The 20,957-nt window shown below is 44.5% G+C and overlaps 2 protein-coding genes and 1 non-coding gene across 4 annotated transcripts; all 3 read left to right on the forward strand.

Annotated features, from left to right (window-relative positions):
* The first annotated feature begins 182 nt into the window (after positions 1-182).
* Positions 183-4,278, forward strand: si:ch211-119e14.1 (uncharacterized). 2 transcript variants are annotated; one of them, XM_064931755.1, is made up of 3 exons: positions 186-388; positions 2,497-2,632; positions 3,004-4,278. In XM_064931755.1, exon 3 carries the CDS (start codon positions 3,006-3,008, stop codon positions 3,648-3,650), a length of 645 nt encoding a protein of 214 aa, XP_064787827.1. In that variant the 5' UTR covers positions 186-388; positions 2,497-2,632; positions 3,004-3,005; the 3' UTR covers positions 3,651-4,278. The 2 variants fall into 2 exon arrangements, with proteins under 2 accessions (XP_064787828.1, XP_064787827.1); XM_064931756.1 differs by lacking the exon at positions 2,497-2,632 and having other exon boundaries at positions 183-388.
* A 154-nt stretch (positions 4,279-4,432) lies between these two features.
* On the forward strand, positions 4,433-4,504 carry trnaa-cgc (transfer RNA alanine (anticodon CGC)). The gene has a single exon. It is a non-coding gene; the product is annotated as a tRNA-Ala (tRNA).
* Positions 4,505-5,445: 941 nt separating this feature from the next.
* LOC135510652 (E3 ubiquitin-protein ligase DTX4-like) lies at positions 5,446-20,794 on the forward strand. The gene is given in 9 exon segments (XM_064931741.1): positions 5,446-5,622; positions 5,811-6,025; positions 9,301-10,248; positions 10,251-10,371; positions 16,797-16,858; positions 17,189-17,350; positions 17,455-17,837; positions 17,973-18,062; positions 18,161-20,794. Coding segments are annotated over 9 exon segments (2,298 nt in total). The 5' UTR covers positions 5,446-5,536; the 3' UTR covers positions 18,392-20,794.
* Positions 20,795-20,957: the final 163 nt, after the last annotated feature.

The raw sequence follows: 20,957 nt of genomic DNA on the forward strand, positions 1-20,957 counted from the left end.
TACAAATAAATTCCATAGCATATTGAAGACATATTAGATCAGATTTACTTGAAAGGAACCAAACCACAACCTTACCCTGTACACCAACTGTCACACCTTCTGTCATACATGAAAGCACACTACACCTTCCTCTTTCTATATTTGGGTGTGGATTTGCTAATCTCTGAGCTTTACTCTCTGTCTCTCTCTCTCTTTGTGTCTCTCTCTCCACCCACATTATATCCCCCTCCTGCTCTAATTCTTACATGCCCTTCTTTAAATGTATGCATCCCCTTATCTAGTCAAAAAAAGTTCCACCACTGACACGCCTGTGAGTTATTGCTTCCTCTCTGGGTGTTAATCTTTTTCAAAACCATCCTAAAGCATGTTCATTTAGAGCAAGACATTGGTGAGTTTTATAGATTTTTTTTAATCTACTGACCATAATTCAAATTTCTTGTTTTCTATCTGACATTTATTGTATCATCTTTCCACTCTCTCCATGTCCATCCTTCAGCTTCACACTCTCCTCCCAATCTCTTTCCACATCTCCTCCTCACTTCCCTACCACCACTGTTTCTCTCCTTCCACGTTGTCTTGTTTTTCTCTGTCACACCAACTCTTTGTCTGTGTCCCTGTTTTATTTACTTTCAGAAATGTAAGAATCTGTATTCAGGTCTAAAGAGTGTAGTTAATACTTCCATATCAAGTGTGCTTTTGATTTAAACATTTACATTATCTGTACTAAATGATGGTGCATATGTAATAGACATATAAACAGATGGAGTATGTTAACAGCACATTGCACCGTGGGATCTTTACTAATCTATGCTCCGCACCAATAATGTACCATGACTGCCTACTACATGTGAAAACATGTAAGGTCATATGCAGAAATGTAAAGGCATTGTAGAAAGAGAGAGAAAAGATTGACTATCATATTTTGGGGCGGCAGGTAGCCGAAAGGTTCGGTAGATCGAATCCCAGAGCTGACAAGGTAATAATCTGTTGTTCTGCCCCTGAACAAGGCAGTTAACCCACTGTTCCTCGGCCGTCATTATAAATAAGAAATTAGTTCTTAACTGACTTGCCCAGTTAAATAAAGGTTAAATTAAAAATATATATATATTTTGCATAGTCTAATCGGTAAACTAGTTGAGATTAGCTGTGCTTTGTTAATAACTTTCATCTGATAAGCAGAATGTCACATTTGTACATCATATGAAACAACAAGTCCACATACATGAATCCAATTGCATTCATGTAAGAACTAGAAATATTTATTAGTCTTCTTTATTATATTCAATTAGTGTTCAATGTGTCAGCTATCCACACAGGCCAGGGAGGGAGAACAGGTACACTTATTGCAAAACGTATGTTTTTAAATAACTTGTCAACATCCATATCTATGTATATAATAGTTGAAACAACAACAAAAAAATGAAACTTTTATTTATTGAGACCAGGGTCTCATTTACAATACAACAAATTCAAAATGATCAATAAAAATAAAATAAACTACAAATTGCAGAATCAACACTACAACTTCAAAACATCACAAATACAATTATTTACATTGAATCCAAACAGTTGCAATTCACATTAAATTCATTCAACATTAAAGTCCTAAACTGCCATAGAGGCACCAGAGTCTAGATGTTGGGAGTTTTGCAGGCTATTCCAAAAATGGGAGGCACTAAAACTGAAGGCGGATTTACCTAGATCGGTATGTACTAGTGGAACCTCGAGAGGTAACCATCCCTGTGAACGGGTTGGGGTCTCATATTTTTACATTTTAACAGTGAAGTGAGGTAGGTTAGGATCTTGGATAGTAGAGCTTTGTAAATTAAAATGGAGTAATTAAAATGATCTACGGGACTTTAATGAGGACCAGCCAACCTTTTGATACAGGATACAGTGATGCATATTAAAACTGTCACCTGCAATAAAGCGTAGGATGCGATTGGTAGATGGAAATATGCGGGGCGGAAATGTAGATTCTGTGTAAAAAAAGCGAGCAAGACAGAGAGAGAGAGAGAGAGAGGGAGAGAGAGAGAGAGAGAGCGAGAGAGAGAGAGAGAGAGAGAGTACACTGGCTTCCTGTTAGTGAGTCACTCAGGCAGAATCATGGCTTCACAGACACTTCCTGTGTCTAAATGGGTGTGATGCTGCATATATAGTGACAGTACACTGTACAGAACAATACAACAATGACACGGCATGTCAACTACCATGAAATGACACCTGTCAGAACCATTCATAATCAGTCACCGTGACACCTGCCTATACACCTCGGTGGTGTCGTGACACATTTATTGTATTATTATTCATAGGCTGGTTTCAGGCTGCATTCAGAACAAGCCTCACTTTATCCTTTAGAAAAAAGTGTGGAAAAATCTACGTTTCTGCCACATATATTTCTTTAAGGTGTAATTATCTGTATTAAAGATTTTGCTGCATGGATATTGACATGTTTTGGGCAGTAGGTAACTAATGGTCCATATACTTTATTTACAGATCCAGTAATACATCTATGTATGGATCAGCTGCAGTTGAAAGAAAAGAGCACCCTCAATTTCCAGTAAACTAGATCTCCTTCACGGCAGAGTTTGGCCTTGGATTCCTTCAACTTTTCGGAGAACTATTTGAAGAGGTACATTGCGAAATCAAATCAATCTGAACCCGTTCACCCCAATAAGGGTGGGTTTATGGTTTTGATATTCTGAGAGGATTTATTTTGTTCTAATAAAAGGCCAAGCATGACTGGACATGAACAGCTTTAGATTAAGAGACTTGTATTTTGTGACCATCAAGGTGGGGTCAATTCCATTATAATTCGGTTTGACAATTGAAATATAATTGTTTACGGTGCAGATCAGGCCAAACAAACACTTCAGTATCCGAATCATACAGACAGTGTAAAACCCCTTAGATCCAGATTCACTTGGCGTTCAGATCCCAACCAAATGTCCCTTTCAAATGTCAGTCTAAATAGTCATTCCAATTTTTACTCTTCACTTCTAGGCATGAACAACGTACGTGACGAAACAACATCCACCAGAAAAGTATTGATCACCTTCTTCCTCCTGGTCTTCCTTGTTTGCCTCCTGGTCTTCCTGTACATGTGGCTGAACCGCAAGACTAATGGCCAGTACACAGTCCGCCAACTGGTCTATGGGCAGGATGGGGCCAGGGACCGGATCATGGCTGGGGTCAGAGTCCTGGAAGTGCGGCTTGGGCGCCGGCTGTGGCCCCTTGGCGCGGATGAGGAGGCCATAAGAGAGGAGGAACACAAAAATGAAGAGAGGGATGTGGAGAGAGGGAGCGAGGGAAGGGAAAGTGAGGGGGAGGAGGAGGGCGATGAGAGGGAAGACAGAGGGGATGACTCGTCGGATGACTACTCCAGCATGGAGGGCTGTGACCTGAGGGAGAGAGCAAAGCTCACGTGCGAGAAGGAAGAGATAAGAGAGCGTGAGGAGGAGAGAGAGGAGAATATGGAGGAAAAGTGGGAAAGCAAAGAGGATGGAGAGAGTGATGAGGGAGCAGTGGGAGGAGAAAAAAGTGGAGAAGGAGGTTTGCTGATAGACCTGCATCAGTTCTCTGGTAGTGCCATCTGGTCTGAAGATAGGAGTGACGGAGGCAGAGACAAGGATGATGTGACTGCATTGTGAGGGAAGGATCAGCGAGGGAAAATAGTTCCATATTTCATCTTTGTACAGCAATAGCGCTTGACTGTAGGTTTTGTCGTCATTATCATCATAATTGTAAATTGTAAACCTGACAAACCAGTGTTACAACCAGATTACAACAATCAGAGCAAAGAGCAACAGAGACAAAAGTGTGTGAAATAATAAATCAAAGTGAATAAAGGGACTGACGAGCAACAATTGCAGAATGAATACATTAAACAATATTTTTGAGATATTAAAAGCTTTTTTAAAGGTTTCATATGATGAAGCTCAGGTTTTGAGTGGCACTGTTTTCTGCAATAGTCTTATTACTATTGTAATGTTTGTGGCGCAGTGGTCTAAAGCACTGCATATCAGCAATAGAGGCCTTACTACAGACTCTCTGGTTCGATTCTAGGCTGTAACACAACCAGCTGTGATTAGAAGAGCTATATGGTGGTGCACAATTGGCCTAACGTCATCCGGTGTAGGCCCTCATTGTAAATAAAAATTTTGTTCTTAACAGATTTGCCTAGGTTAAAGGTTAAATAAAATTTCGAAAAATTAAATGTGTGTTTTGTATATTTTAGGAATAGCTGTTTGTATTGAAATAAAGGGCCTAATTCGATTATTACTTGAGTTTTTATTTTTAATCACATACAATAATTCGTGTATAATACTTTCACATTTTAAATCATAAATACAATTTCAAAAAACCGAACCCACTTAAGATTTACCTGTTGCAATTTTTATATTCCATTTTGAATATCGTTTTTACAGGAAATGGGGATGTAGCTCAGTGGTAGAGCGCATGCTTCGCATGTATGAGGCCCCGGGTTCAATCCCCGGCATCTCCACTGTTTTCTTTTTTTTACTGAAAATGTAACCTTACGCCTATTGTCTACAAAATTAATTATTGATTACAACACCAAGTGATAATTCGGAGCTAAACTCATTCTACCACATAAAAACATTTAATAATGTAATTTATTTATGGCGTTTAAATTAGATCTACTGCTGCTTGCATAATGTGCCTCCTTGTCCGCTCAGTCATGGGCGGAGTATTGGGCCTTGTTTCTGGAATTTGATTGGCTACATTACCTCTTGCTGATAGATAGGACTGGTTGAAATCGCTGCGTGAAATGCTTGTCCACACACTCATGGCAACATTTTGTAAAACATAAATTTTTGACCGGGGATGGCCCACGGAATTATTTCTAGTTGTTCCTCGCGTTTAAATGCAACCCACTCATAAAACCAAGACACATCATGGACCAATTGCACGACATGGCTATGCAGGCTTTCGTGGAGATCCAAACAAATAGCCTAAACACATTTTCTCGCAACAACAGCCTTGGATTTGCACTACTATAGGCAATACTTTCTAACATAACGAGATGGATAGTAGCTAAACCAAGAATATCCTAGCCTACACTGGATTGGCTTTGATTGGATGTAACGTTAGCCTACGGAAGGCATTGGTAAATATGTCTATATTGAAATACTTAAGGCTATATCCTACCTACAAATAAACAAATATTCCTAAAATGTGAAGGATATACAGTGGAATAAAGCCGTGGAACTCTTGATAGTTCATGGATTTTTGGTATTTACAGTGACCAGTGGAAGCTCACTGCGTATCTGTTACATTGTATTACAATAATACCATGAGAAAATCATATAGGCTACATTGTCGCAAAATGAAACCACTTGTTACAGTAAATCACTTTTTGTCGATGTATGATGTAGCCTATCAATCCCATCACTTCAGCACACCACCACAGCATCTTCACACACCAAAACTGATTATGCCACAGAAATTATTTACTCGCCATTTTTCTGAATACAGGCTAAAATGCAAGTAACCTGCTTGTCCCCACCCCCTGCCTATGAACAACGATTTTAATGATTTATTGATTCGCTTGAACAAAGAAACGAAATATTGTTGCACCTGTACAGAATATCAACATGGAAGGTAGGCGCCACTTACAAGTTGACAGAGCTATAGTTACGCTGTTATTATAGGCTAAATATATCTCGATAGCCTATCCTAGCTTACAAATGGCTCAAGATGGATGCAGCTGCGCACGGATATGTACCTAAAATGGGACATATTCAAAACAAAACCACCTAAAAATACTTTTGTGCTATTCTATTTCGCAGGCGTAGGATGTTACTAGCGTCGGCCGTGGTGGTATGGGAATGGCTGAACGAGCACGGGCGCTGGCGGCCTTACAGCCCGGCCGTCTCTCACCACATCGAGGCAGTCATCCGCAACGACCCACGGGGTGGTAGTGTTGTCTTAGGCCAGGTGGACTCTCGCCTTTCGCCCTACATCATCGACTTGCATTCCATGCACCAGTTCCGACAAGATACAGGTAAGACTAATGTGACTGACGACCATTGACACAACTGTGTATTGAGGGAATGTGAATATAGGCGCTATGCTATTACAGTGTTATTACCGCAGTGAAACCGATAATGTAGCATAGGCCTACAACATATCAGTGCAATAGCCTACACTATCCAGTTAGCCCGTAGAAACAAAATAATATGGTTTATTAACAGCCTTTATGTTCTTGTTTGATAGGCAACCGCATCTTATGCAGACTAGCCTATGTGTGCATGTATAGTTGTGTGTATAGTTCAGATTTATTTTTCAAGGCCTTGTTTGTTAACTGCCTCCATTATGCCAAACACAGAGGTTATGTTATGTTTTTCTCATGATCATGTGTTTTGCATTTCACCAAACATTCTTTCACAAGAGTCTTTCAGCATCATCATTGTTGTCATTTTTCAATTTTGGATCTGCATAGCATGGGTAGGGGCAGAAGAGTAGCCTAGATAGATAGATAGATAGATAGATAGATAGATAGATAGATAGATAGATAGATAGATGGCACCTTTTTTTCTCAGAGTCTGTCTATCTACAAGCTAAAAGTACCAAGAAAAATATATTTTTTTGTCAAGTACCTTAAATGAACTTAGAATGTTCCAAGGCCAAGCAACTATCCTCCACCATTCCGGGAAAGTTGTATGCAAAATAACCATAGGACAACCACTCTCTCACCAAACACTAAGAAACATATGGTTCTCAGAACATTATGTGCTAGCTGGGCAGTGACACACTGTACGCTCACAGCCCTTGAGGTAGTGAGCGCAGAAGACAAACCACCTTCCAGTCTTACTGTACGTACGGTAGACTACAGAGGCAGTATGTATCAAGTGTATCAGTATAAGAGTGCTGATTTAAGATCAGTTCTTTTAGATCACAATAAAAAAAGATTGCATGGACAAAGGGGACCTGATCCTAGATCAGCACTCATACTCTGAGACGCTTGATACATATGGCCCCTGATAAGTGACAACTGTTTGAGCATACTTAAGTGCAGTTTTCCAGGCACAATTTAGTTGCTTTACACATATTTCCATATATTTATTTTTAGATAACAGCATGCTCCAATGTAGTGCATGATGTCATGGCACAATCTTAGAAAAAAGTGTTCCAAAAGAGTTCTCCGGCTGTCCCCATAGGATAACCTTTTTTTCCCCCAGATAGAACCCCTTTTGGTTCCATGTGAAACCCTTTCCACAGAGGGTTCTACATTTTCCGGTCAGGAAACGTCTGGCTTTGTTCCCACAACCAATGTGAAACCAAAAATATATGTGCTCCCAACTCCCAAGGAACCAAATGTGCTAGCTGGGTGGTTGTTGTGTGTGAGTGGACATCTACAGTAGATGTAGGGCACAGTTATGGATGAGCTGTTCTCATTATGAGTTATTATTCAAAACATGATCATGAATAAAGATGAGAATGTGGAGTGAAAATTGGCATACATTTTTAGCTTGTTCCCCTTTTGATCTCCTACACACTACTTTCCTCACACTCTTTCATGACACATTCCCAAACCATGTGTACTAATGCCTCCAATCCTGGATTGGGTTCACATTCACAGCGCAACTGCAAGTCTCGCATGCTTTCTCGTGAGCAGCAAATATCCAAAGTAAAACTACTGTATTTACTCTCACCTATGACTGGCTATCTGAACTTCACTCCAAAACTCTCCCTTATGTGCCTCTTATTAAGGCTATTAATGCTATTGCTGATTGTATCCAGCCCTCCAGACAGAGAGACGTCTTCACACAATGAAGTGAGGAAAGTGTGCGACAACACAAAGGGGAGAATTGTCAGACGTCTAACTTTGACTCTGCCGCCCTTCTCAACACTTTGGCTGACAAACACTTTAAAAAAAATTAACCCCTTTTTTCTCCCCAATTTCGTGGTATCCAATTGTTAGTAGTTACTGTCTTGTCTCATCGCTACAACTCCCGTACGGGCTCGGGAGAGATGAAGGTCGAGAGCCATGTGTCCTCCGAAACACAATCCAACCAAGCCGCACTGCTTCTTAACACAGCGCGCATCCAACCCGGAATCCAACCGCACCAATGTGTCGGAGGAAACACCATACACCTAGCGACCTAGGGCTGACAAACACTTTTGTGTGGTTTTCCTGCTTCCCAGACTGGGATAGCTGTGGGGAGAGAGGGGGTAGGGTGCCCCAGTCCCAAAACCAGAGGGAGGGAAAGGAGGAGGGAGGTGAGATGAATTGCAGAAGTCTGAGGTCATTGAGAGAAAAGGGGGTAGTTGGGTTGAGTTCAGATACGATGAAAAATGTACTCTGTTGCATTCCAGGCATTGTTATATGTCTATTACATAATTCAATAAGTATGTTCATGTATACTTTACATTCAAACCCTATTGTTTTGAATGGCAAACAGTTTATAGATACATTTATATTGGTTTATGTCTTGTTATTTGAAGATGTAGTTTTCTATTGCAGCTTGGCATCTCAAGCACTCCGGATTTATTCTCTCAAAACGTGTTCTTTGTTAAAAAAAAGCAACCGTCATTCATTGTCTGCCAGTCATACTCACTTTAATAAGACTCTTTGGGAGTATAAATGAGTTAAACCCAGGATTAGAAGTTCTTTGAATCCCAGGTAATAGGACGACAGTTGATATGGACTGAACGTTTTTTCAACATTCGTGGAGTTAAGTCTCTGTACTGGGAAAGCAAACATGACCAGCTCTGAGCAACTCTGAGCCCAACCAAGGCCAGCAACCAATCACAATCCAGAACATGGTGTGCTGTTGCCAGGGGCAACCTGTTAGCCTGTTTGCCCAAATTCTTAGGGAGCACACACCGATTGATCAAATTTGGTGGTGGTGTAATTTGCTTGTCTACAACAATTATTACAGCAAGGCCTACAGAACATTTAGCTCATCTGCACTCTTAGAAAAAAGGTTTCCCAAAGGGTTCTGTAGCTGGCTCCATAACAGAACCCTTTTTGGTTCCAGGTAAAAAAGAACCCTTTTTGGTTCTAGATGGACAAACAAAAAAGGTGCAGTCAACCAAGCCTAATTAAAATAAAAAAACAGAACATTTTATTCATGCTTTTCTTTCACTTGAACAGGTCATATCAATAGTCTTTTGTGTCAATGTATGTCTATTACTGAACTGTGCTACAAATGTCATCTGTGTTGTGTTATGACTGAATGTGGTTGGTTGAAAGGTCTTCTGGAACAGGTCCTTCTTGTGTTCCCCTCTCTGTAGTTCTGTGGCGTGACCCTCGTCTCTCTACCGTTACCCCAGGTACCCTCCGACCAGTGCGTCGCAGCTTCTACGACCCCACGTCGGCGCCGGGCCAGGGCTGGCTGTGGGAGTGGGAGAACGACACAGGCTCGTGGACAGCCTACGACACAGAGGTGGGCATCGCCATCCAGGCAGCACGCGACCGTCAGCAGCCCTGGCTGGACCTGGCGCCACTGGGCTTCTGCTACCTCATCGACTTTCAGAGCATGACCCAGATCAACGGGCAGACGCAGCGCTGCCGCCGCATCCAACGCCGCTCCGACTTGGCCTACCCTCTGGTGTCGGGGCCCCTTCCCAAGACACACCACGCCTGGGGACCCAGCCCTGCAGGACTGCCGGGGGTGGGGGTTTCCGGAGTGGGCATGGGGAACGGGAACGGTAGCGCCTACCCAAGCGGCGCCCTGCCGGCCTCTGCCATCACATCGCTGGGCCAGCCCTGCGCCTGTCAGCAATGCATGCTGGTCCTGAGCGTCAAGGCAGGCGCCATGGCAACGGCTCACACCCTGGGCAGGAGGCCACCTCAGAACAAGCCGCCCAGCCCCAAACTAGGTGGTGGTTACTCGGCCATGGGAGGTTCTTACTCGCTGACTCTCCCCCGCCCCCCCTCCTCCATGGCCAGGTCCTTGTCCCCCCACAGGACGTCCGCGGGCGGGGCTAGCGGTGGTGTAGGGGTCGGCGGCGGCTTCGCCCACTCACTCTCCCTACTGGGTTCGGCCACCGCCGCACTCTCCCTCACCTCTACCCGGCCCCCTCCCCCGCCTCTACCCCCCCTTCCGCCTCCTCCACCGCCTCCGCCCTCCTCCATCGCGTCCAGTGTCATTCTTCCTCCCTCCTCTTCCTTCTCCATGGCGTCCTCCGGCCCTCCGTCAATGCCCGCGCCGGCCCCTCTTCTCATCTCCACGGCAGCCTCCTCCTGCACCCCCTCACCCTCCGCCCGTGTCCTGGGGCCCGTGTCTTCAGCAGCGGCGGCCTGTGCAGCCCCCTGCCACCTCGTGCCAGCCTTGCCGGGCTCAGCCGACCCGCCCTGCAGCGCATCGCCATGGCCCAGTCCAGAGCCCTCATCGCCTCCGGGTGAGTCACTGCTCCAGCTGTTATGTCACTAAAGTTCACAAAAATTCTCCTCCCATGTACCTCCTTTATTACGTAGTTCTCTACACTTGTCTATCTGATATGACGTGCTATCTACTGCCACAAGCAAGCACACTCAATATCACGCACACTCAATATCACGCACGTCTAGTGGTTTTGAAATGATTTTGTGTTGCGAGTAACTACAATTGTTTGTCTACTTTGCCAGTCCAGTCTCTTGCCATAACCCGAAACAAGTCAGTTGTGACCCAAACATTGATCTACACAACCTGCAAGACGGACAAGAACCTGTTGTTAATACATAGTTATGTCTCCATTTGAACCAATATCAGAACTGGGCTCAATCTGTGTACTGGATATCGGCCCAAACAGCTTAACGAATGTATTCTTTCTGAAGACAAGGGAATTTCAGTGCTGAGAAAGAGACTTAGTGATGTTATGTAGCCTGTTAACCCCAAACCCGAAAACACGGTGGACTACGCCCGACGTAGACTTGTCTCTCGCAGATAAACACAACACAAGGGATGAAAAACAAGGATGGACGAGGAATTTCAACATTTTGATCCAAGGCGTTTCCACTGGCGTAGACATGCCTCCACAATCACTGCCCATATCTGACATTAACACCCCATTAGCATTAATAAACCTTTAATCCCTATGACACATTCTGCTAGCTGGTTCATTTCTATGTGAAATTCCATAACGCATTCATATCAAATACGCCGCGTTGTGTCACTCAGATTTGATTCACCCAGTTAGAATTTGAGAGCCAGGATGGGGGGGGGGTCTTGGGGTAAGCATAGTTTTCTGATAACATGCATAAATTGACCACCCCCCATACACACACCCACATACACACTCCCCAGTACTCTCATGACATGCTTAGAGTGCTACTGTTGTAATACTGACATCATCCCTACACACCCAGTTCCCAGGCCTATTCACATTCCTACAGGTCCCTCTGCCCCCGCTGGTGTGTATGGGTGCGGTCTCCGTGGCAACCATTGTGGGCACAGCCGAGGCCTGGTTCCCATTTCCAAAACAATGCTGGGGCACGGACAGAGGCAGGGGCTCTCAGGGCTGGGGGTACGAGGGGAACTCAAAGCTGTCGTGACTGCTGTCCCAATTGCTACCCTGAGTTAGTTGAAAGCTGCTTCACTATGTCCTATGGGACTATTTGTTGGGGAGTTGGCCCTGAGAATGAATGTGACGTTGATATATAGGGGTGGGGGGTGATTTGGAGACATGAGACCTGTTAACAGGGGAAGTTTGGTTGAGGAGGGATTGGGAAGGGGGGGGGGGGGGTTGTTGGAGGCAGACTGCTCCAGTCTTGTAGACACAAGGCAGCGTCTCAATTTGTGTGCCCAGTGCCTGGGGGACTCGGTTTCGACAACTACCATATTGCTTTCACCAACCCAATATTTTCAGAGGGGCCATTGAAAGGGGTCTAGGGTTAGGGTCTTGGGGTGATGCCATACTGAGCCACTACCCAAGCGAGCACTTGTGTAGATCGGAAAAAGATAGGAGAGAGAGGTTTAAGCAATGTGATAATAGCACCATATCTCCTGTCTAAGGTTTTCAAATCTGTGCATAGGGGGATTGGGAGCAAGAGACTGTGTAGAATGGGGTCCTGGCAAAGGACAACAGAGGTAGATAAGAGTTTTTTTTAAAGCGAGGTAGCAGTTACTTCGGTAATCCACACATGCATATAGATGAGTTGCCACCTGAGCATATGCTTGCAGGGCGAGTATCAATATTGACACAGTTACTGGCTCTGTGTGAATAATGTGTTATTGTGAGAGTAGTGAGGGAGTCAAGCAATGATCTCCTCTTAACACTAGAGGGCATTGTTCGCCGCGTGACCAACTCACTGTGAAAAGCTGAGAACTTGTTGCCTGGCTACCCAAACGCCTTGCTCCGGCCAAGAGCCATGCCTACGGACGTTAGAAACCGATGGGTTGGGCCAGAGTCAGGACACACGTGGGTAAAGCAGCGCTTTGAAAGTTTGTCAGGAATTGTTGATAACTTGCTTATAAATTATTAATTACTTTTCAATGATCATTTTTGTCAATTGATACAGTTTTATGACAGGGCAGCTTTTAGGTATTTTTTGTGGCTTCCAGAAGAATTCACTTGACAAAATTATCTTCAATTGTTTCTCAGAAGTTAAATCAAGTTTAAATCAAGTTTTAATAAGATGCACCCCTTTTCGCCCCAATTTAGTGGTATCCGATTGGCAGTTACTGTCTTGTCTCATCGCTGCAACTCCCGTACGGACTCGGGAGAGGCGAAGGTCGAGAGCCGTGCGTCCCCCGAAACACAACCCAACCAAGCCGCACTACTTCTTGACACAATGCCCACTTAAGCCAGCCTCACCAATGTGTCAGAGGAAACAACACCGTACACCTGGTGACCGTGTCCGCCACTCTTCCCGGCCCGCCACAGGAGTCGCTAGTGGTCAGTGGGACAAGGACATCCCTGCCGGGCCAAACCCTCCTCTAAAACACGGGGGCATTCTCTTCCACATTATTTGAGTATTCATGTTATCGTTTAGAGTTATTTTATATTTAATGTAATTTATTCATATTATAAATCATTTTGCAGATGAACGTACCCAGAGTAACAAAACCCAATCATTTCTAGTAATGCACAGCAGACAAACAACGTTAGACTGGTACACTGATCCACACACACTGTAACAGTTACCATGCCAGGTTCACTGACACACGGAAGGGGATAAAAGGGAGGTGGAACAGTCGTGTGAAGGGGAAAAACAAACACCTGTGTAACACCTGTAAAACGTTGAACACCCCACGGACCAAAAGATTCACTCGTAAAACCAGCTGTCGCTTTCCTCAAAAATAGAGTTAAGAAACCTCTCATGTCCAGGACAACCAGCCCAATACGTTGAATTGATTTAATTATGTCAGCCTCACTCAGCACATCGTAACATAGTTGTAAACTCTGTTCGTGTTTGTTTGGAAAGTTGTCCTTGGAAGACCTGAAAGTGAGTAGGTGGGACGATGACTGAGGGTTAACAAGTTCATTTTATTTTCCTGGGCATGGTCAACCACGTCAAGAGATTAACCGATAACGTTACAGGGTCAACCCCCTTCTTCCCTGTCACGTGCTCGTCAGTGGTCCAGGCACAGTGGTCCTGGTACCTTTGTATTGCCAGGAATCTGTGAACCAGACAGTTGTTTTAGGTTCTGACCCACGACACGTGATTTTGGAGCTTGTAGGTTTTGTTTGTTTCCTATGGCTGTGTGTGACTATTCGTGTCCTATACACCATAGCAGTTCTCTTGAATGGATCAGCCAGAAAGTGCACTAAAGTTTTAGATTATCTAGGGATCAAACTAAACCACATAGTTTTAACTCCCAAGTCCTCTCCACATTTTTGCTCTCCCTCTCTCCTTCACTATTTTCCTCCCTCTTTCCCCTCTCCTCCACCCTCCCTCCTTCCATATCTCACACCTTGCACGTCCGCTCCCTGGCACGAGCGTCTTCTCCAATGTGTTTACGCCGTCTGCTCCAGTTCACAAGGTGCTTTTCATTCGCCCACATCTTCGTATCTGTGAGAGAACACTGGGCAAGAGCACCCCGACAGTCACTCGTTTACCACACAAAAGGCCGGTGACCCAATGAACTGCGCTGTGTTTCTCGAACTGTAAGCCAAGTTGGGGATGCCACCAGGCACGTCGTGCGGCAGGACTTGGCACATGGCCTACAGTTGATCTGAGGGTCTGGAAAGTGTCCGGTTGAAAGACCACGTTGGTCCCGCTTTATTTGGATAGTGGCCAGACAGGTGCTCAGATGATCAAACAACTATTGCCATTGGATGAATTCGAATTGAACTACTACTGTTGACACATAATCGTTGGTTTACTATCCTCAGCCACTCAGGCGTTCAAATTTGTTGTAATATGTTGCAGCGGACGCACTCGATAAACGAAACCAATTGTGCTTGCTGAACATCTACGCTAGATCATCTGTCGGGGTGAGGGGCTTTCCGAATACAGTGTTACCAAAATGTTCAAAGAGGGACTGGTGAGGGTGTAACCTGGTTTGAAATGTGCAGATGAGGAATTCCTCTGTTGGGGAATAGACCTTGGAGATCATACAACGAATGAGCCACAGTTGTTCAGTGCTGTGTTGTCTTCAACAGTAGAAACAGCACAAGTTGGTGATGGGCGAACAGTATTTTTCAGTACCTATTTCAAACAATGTGGCTGAATCATTGAACTAAATGTAGCCTTTATAACATTCCCACGTTTAGGTTTTATGTGGGGGGGACGGGGACGGGGGGTAGACGTCACAAGTAATATTCTCTACCCAAAGTACTTTCAGTTAATCACTCATTACCAGTCCACGCCTCTGCTTTTATGTCAAGGACTATCCCTCAGTGAAAACGCACAGCATTCCCTCACAGCGTGTAAGGCTAGAGGGGGTGACCTCAGCTAATGCCGTTACTCCAGTATGCGCTGGTGTCTGTCTGCCGTTTGGCAGCCGTGCACTGTGACATGCTAATTGGCAGGTAATCTCAGTGTGGTGACGTCAACAGATGGAAAATCCCTACACTGTAAAAGCCAGAGGAATATGAAACATTCATACACCTACTGAGAGAGGAGAGGGAGACTGGAGCAGGGAGACTGGAGCAGGGAGATGCAGCGTATCTGAGGATATACATACCCGGGAGGATTTATTATTGAGATTTGGAAAGGAGACAGAAGAGAGGATTGAGAAAGATTAAAGTTTGGAGAAGCAATAGTGAAAATCGTCTTTGAGATACGATTTTAATTGGTACCTGAGGGGTTTGCAGATTTCAGCTGGGTAATAAACCCCACAATCAAAGTCAAGATGACAATAATCAAATTGAACACCTAGTCAGTACGGTTTCTGTATGGATCATATTGTGAAGAATGTGGAGGCTCATGACAAATGCTTACAATGATACAGCACTCTTTCTTTCAGTTGTCTGACAGTGGGACTATGTTGGATGTGAATAACTAGTATTGAGAAGGCTGTAGGGAATGATGGGTTATTTCATTTCATTCTGAAGTTTAACAATCTATGCTCTCATGGTTTTCTCGAAGCAGTGTTGGCTCAGGTGAGGGTTGTTGTTTTCAGTGTTGGCTCAGGTGAGGGTTGTTGTTTTCAGTGTTGGCTCAGGTGAGGGTTGTTGTTTTCGGTGTTGGCTCAGGTGAGGGTTGTTGTTTTCAGTGTTGGCTCAGGTGAGGGTTGTTGTTTTCAGTGTTGGCTCAGGTGAGGGTTGTTGTTTTAGGTGTTGGCTCAGGTGAGGGTTGTTGTTTTTGGTGTTGGCTCAGGTGAGGGTTATTGTTTTCAGTGTTGGCTCAGGTGAGGGCTGTTGTTTTCAGTGTTGGCTCAGGTGAGGGTTGTTGTTTTCGGTGTTGGCTCAGGTGAGGGTTGTTGTTTTCAGTGTTGGCTCAGGTGAGGGTTGTTGTTTTCAGTGTTGGCTCAGGTGGGGGTTATTGTTTTCAGTGTTGGCTCAGGTGAGGGTTGTTGTTTTCAGTGTTGGCTCAGGTGAGGGTTGTTGTTTTCGGTGTTGGCTCAGGTGAGGGTTGTTGTTTTTGGTGTTGGCTCAGGTGAGGGTTATTGTTTTCAGTGTTGGCTCAGGTGAGGGTTGTTGTTTTAGGTGTTGGCTCAGGTGAGGGTTGTTGTTTTTGGTGTTGGCTCAGGTGAGGGTTATTGTTTTCAGTGTTGGCTCAGGTGAGGGCTGTTGTTTTCAGTGTTGGCTCAGGTGAGGGTTGTTGTTTTCGGTGTTGGCTCAGGTGAGGGTTGTTGTTTTCAGTGTTGGCTCAGGTGAGGGTTGTTGTTTTCGGTGTTGGCTCAGGTGAGGGCTGTTGTTTTCAGTGTTGGCTCAGGTGAGGGTTGTTGTTTTCAGTGTTGGCTCAGGTGGGGGTTATTGTTTTCAGTGTTGGCTCAGGTGAGGGTTGTTGTTTTCAGTGTTGGCTCAGGTGAGGGTTGTTGTTTTCGGTGTTGGCTCAGGTGAGGGTTATTGTTTTCAGTGTTGGCTCAGGTGAGGGTTGTTGTTTTCGGTGTTGGCTCAGGTGAGGGTTGTTCTTTTCAGTGTTGGCTCAGGTGAGGGTTGTTGTTTTCAGTAATGGCGCAGACAACTAGGGGAGTCCTGGATGGCGTAGCGACGTGTCAACGTGTCAACAACGTGGCTCAGCAAAAGTTCCTTGACCTGCTGACATGGTATGACCCTTGACACAGAAAACACCAGACACTGTGGTCATTGGTCACCTGAAGTTTACCTATGACACACATCTGATGTGATTGTTTCAAAATCAAATCAAATTTTATTTGTCACATGCGCCGAATACAACAGGGAAATGCTTTGTGTCTGCTAGGTGTGTGTGTTCTGAAGTGTGTTTTATGTTTCAGTGTCCCAACGGTTCCTGTGAAGAACCTCAATGGATCTAGCCCTGTCCACCCTGCATTGGCAGGTAAGACCAACCATTAATTCTTAATATCAAAACAGGAAGCTTGAAGCTGCCTGGGAAGCTATGTTTCCTAGTCAAGCTATTGGGGAACTTTGTACCAGTGTCTAAAGCCATTTTCAGTCTTCATTTCCTCTGCCTATTTTGGTCATTTAGCGGTCAACGTCACTTTACCTAATAATGATAGACAGTGTTTCAGAGAATCCGGCTTAATTTGTTAATGTGACCCATAAATAGAGAATGAGTGTAGTTTATGATGGACCAGTGTCTACCTGGGTTAAGCTCAATAGACAGTGGTGGAGGAGTCTCATTGCTCCCACTGCTGGTTGTCTCTAGGTATTACAGGGATCCTGATGAGCGCCGCAGGACTTCCTGTCTGTCTGACCCGCCCTCCCAAGCTGGTGCTCCACCCCCCGCCCGTTAGCAAGAGTGACATAAAGCCCGTCCCCGGCCTCGGCCACTGCTGCCGCAAGACCACCAAGAAGCAGGCTCGCAAAGGTGGGTGTAGCGCTCACAAACACACACACACACACACCAACATAGGAAATGTGGGTCACAGTGATTAATTCACTAACAATGTCTCTTTCATCCCATTCTCTTAGGCAAGACCCCTGAGGAAGTAGTGAAGAGGTACCTTCAGAAGGTCCGCAACCCCCCAGAGGAGGACTGCACTATCTGCATGGAGGCCCTGGCTGGGCCCTCGGGATACAAGGGCCCCGGAGTTGGGGGAATCCAGCGGGCAGAGTCGGTTGGTCGCCTGGCTCAGTGTGGGCACCAGTACCACCTGCAGTGCTTGGTGGCCATGTACAACAATGGCAACAAGGACGGCAGCCTACAGTGCCCTACCTGCAAGACCATCTACGGCGTGAAGACGGGGAACCAGCCACCCGGCAAGATGGAGTACCACGTCATCCCCCATTCGCTGCCCGGCCACCCTGACTGCAAGACCATCCGCATCATCTACAACATCCCCCCCGGCATCCAGGTAACAGCCTTACTGTCCATCCACATACTACACACATCTGATGTACTGTAAATACAAGATGATGGGCGTTCTCGTGAATTCACCCATCGACTGTGCATGATTATTTATGTTCTATTCCCTTTCACCTTTTCCCAGGGGCCTGAGCACCCGAACCCGGGCAAGCCATTCACCGCCCGTGGATTCCCCCGACACTGCTACCTCCCTGATAGCGAGAAGGGACGCAAGGTCAACACCAGATAACTTCCTGTTTACTAGTTTGTACTGGTTTGCTGTAGATGAAATGACTGAGTTGTGTAGCTAACTTTCATTCTTTTTTTCCCTAGGTACTGAAGCTGCTGCTGGTGGCGTGGGACCGCCGGCTCATCTTCTCGGTGGGCACGTCCAGCACCACGGGCGAGTCGGACACGGTCATCTGGAACGAAGTGCACCACAAGACTGAGTTTGGCTCCAACCTAACAGGCCATGGCTACCCCGACCCAGGCCACCTGGACAACGTTCTGGAGGAGCTTAAGGCCCAGGGGATCACAGAGGAGGAGTGCCTACCCAGAGACTGAGCTAAAGACGGGCCAATGGGGAACAGCAACACAGAGACTTGTTCTGACTCTGGAGACTTGAGACAGAGCTTAAACAATGAACATACAGACTCAGAGCGACACAACGGAACAGAGATGAGAAGAAATAGACAAATGAATATGTAAAAAAATTACAATTAAAAAAGAGAAATACAGAAATTAACACAGACAGAGCAAATGTGACAGCAACAGAAACCGAATGCCTGAAAGACTGCATACGAGAAGAAATGACTGAACGGGTGAAAAGATGAGCCAAGAAAAAAGAACCAACGGCACATTAAACAAATAGAGAAACAGACAAATCGAATGTCTGACTGTAGTTCCTAGCGACACTGACTGAGGTACAACATCATACACCCTCTGAACAGGTGGGCTGTGGCTTACCTGCATAGGTCGGGTGTATGATGGAATGTTTTAGTTTATTTCTGCTACATTAATGGTGGCGTCACAAAATGTCATTCAGTGAGACGTTTGAGGCAACAGTGCACATACAATTCAGTGTTGGACAGAAGCTGTTGTTTACACTGTGAGAGTTTGACAAGAATGTACGGAATCGGTATTGGTCCAATTGAATTCAATGGTGAACCAAGTAACCAGAGCTGCTGTAAGTGGTAGGATGAACGCTAAAAATGGGTATTAGTGGGGCTATGATAGATGGGCTAATGAATGGTAGAGGGCAAAAAAGTATTAGACCACCGGCAGCAGAGTAACAAGTCTCTCATTTACAGAAAACGTTAACGAGAACGTTAAAAATATTTAATGTTATGACTGGATGTGTGAGCATGAATGTGTAATGCCCTCTAGTGGTACTTGTCGAAAAATACATTCCCTTGGCCTCTATAGGTTTTCTTCTGTGTTTTATTAATTGCTGTATCATTTTTGAAAATGCGTTGTTGTACATTTTAAATAGTTGTTATATATTGGCTCGGTTTGAGTTTCATTACATTTTTACATTCCATTTTTGTTTCACCTGCATAACCGCTGTATGTTGTCTGTTTGATTGCTACAGCGTTGTTTTCTATATGTGACATTGTAAGGAAATGAGTCAGGCTTGACTCTTCCTCGAGAGGGCTCCTAAATATTACAAGCCTCTGTGGGTGTCTGTGTGTTAATATCTGAGTTTTTACCTCGGACGATTTAAGACTCGTTGCCAGGCCCTTTCAGTGTTAGTGTTTTGGGAACCCTCTCGACGGGGTGGGTGAGCCTAAAAGCACAAAAGGAGAGTCCTTTTCAAACCATGTGTGCATCTCAATAGTCTTGCACAGCTTCCTCTCCAATTCTTTCACGTCATTGCAGATGATTGAACAGGGATGGGGGGGGGGGGCACTAGACTATTGAGATGCACCCCAGAAGGAATTAAATCAGATATAAAGCTATGATTGGACCTGCCACGTGAGGTCAGATTTGCACTGCACAGAGCATCGTCTTTCTTTATTCCTTTAGTCAAAAGGAAACATGGAAAGTTAGGCATGACCTTAAGAAGTTATATCTAACCGTTAAAACTACTTTGGATTTAATTTTGTTTCTTTTAGACACCGGCTTCATTCGTCTCTGAGAAAAGCGAACCTTCTGCTGTTTTTGCTGTAAGGAGGGACAAAGATTTGCTCTGTCGTCGATCTAACCTGTGGTCAAACGGTCCAGTCGGTTTGTGTTAGGTCCATGACTGACCTGCTTATAAAGCAGTACTATTGACAATATGTTTGAGTATGTGTTAACATGCAAATGTTAGGCCAACATTTATAGTTTATGTATACAACTTTACATTAAACATTTTGTAAAGGTACGGTTATAACGCAACTCTATACTTAATGAATTTTATTTATTGTGCTCTATTTTTATTATTTTTATCAAATTGGTTTTTTTTTGTAAGTGGCATATCAAACATTATTTTTGTATTTAATTTTTTTTACTTTGTATTGTTTAGCCACATTTTACAGCTGTGTGACTACATGATGTCTACATATCCATCACATGTCTGCTGGATTGTACTTTCTGGGTAAGGGTACTGCATTTGGCACATGTTATGTGACCCTGTATCCCCCCTCTCCCCAATGATACCAGCAGCTGGTTTGGATGTCTTATGCAGGACTTTATGTAGTCATGTTTTATGTCTATTCAGTTCTTGCACTGCTCAGTTTGGCACATTTCATTTTCTTTCCCAGGCACAGTTTGACTACATGTCCGTCAATGGGAATAAAACAAAGGTTGAAGGCTCATGATCACTTTGTTAAAAAAAAAAACTGTTAATAAAACCTTTGTAAAAGTTGTAATGGAGAGAACGAATGACGTTGAGAACTATGATGGCAGAGAAAGTAGTAACGTATAAAACTACAAAAGACTTGCATTTAAAGTAACAGTGGGACAATTAAAATAGCAGTATGATGATTACGGTGTTGGTGTCTTTTCGTGTGGGTGTATGTATGTATTTATGTATATACCTATTATGCAGGGGTTGGCAAGTAAACTGAACAGTTGTGCAAGGTGGGCAGTTTTCCTTACTCAACAACCAAACTGCAAGAATTCCAGTAGCCTAACCCTAAACTTTCTG

This window comes from Oncorhynchus masou, chromosome 23 (genome assembly GCF_036934945.1).
Source record: "Oncorhynchus masou masou isolate Uvic2021 chromosome 23, UVic_Omas_1.1, whole genome shotgun sequence".
NCBI lineage: Eukaryota > Metazoa > Chordata > Actinopteri > Salmoniformes > Salmonidae > Oncorhynchus > Oncorhynchus masou.

What these genes read in the sequence shown, in the direction of transcription:
- si:ch211-119e14.1 (XM_064931756.1), top strand. Translation starts at nt 3,006, where the DNA reads ATGAACAACGTACGTGACGAAACAACATCCACCAGAAAAGTATTGATC.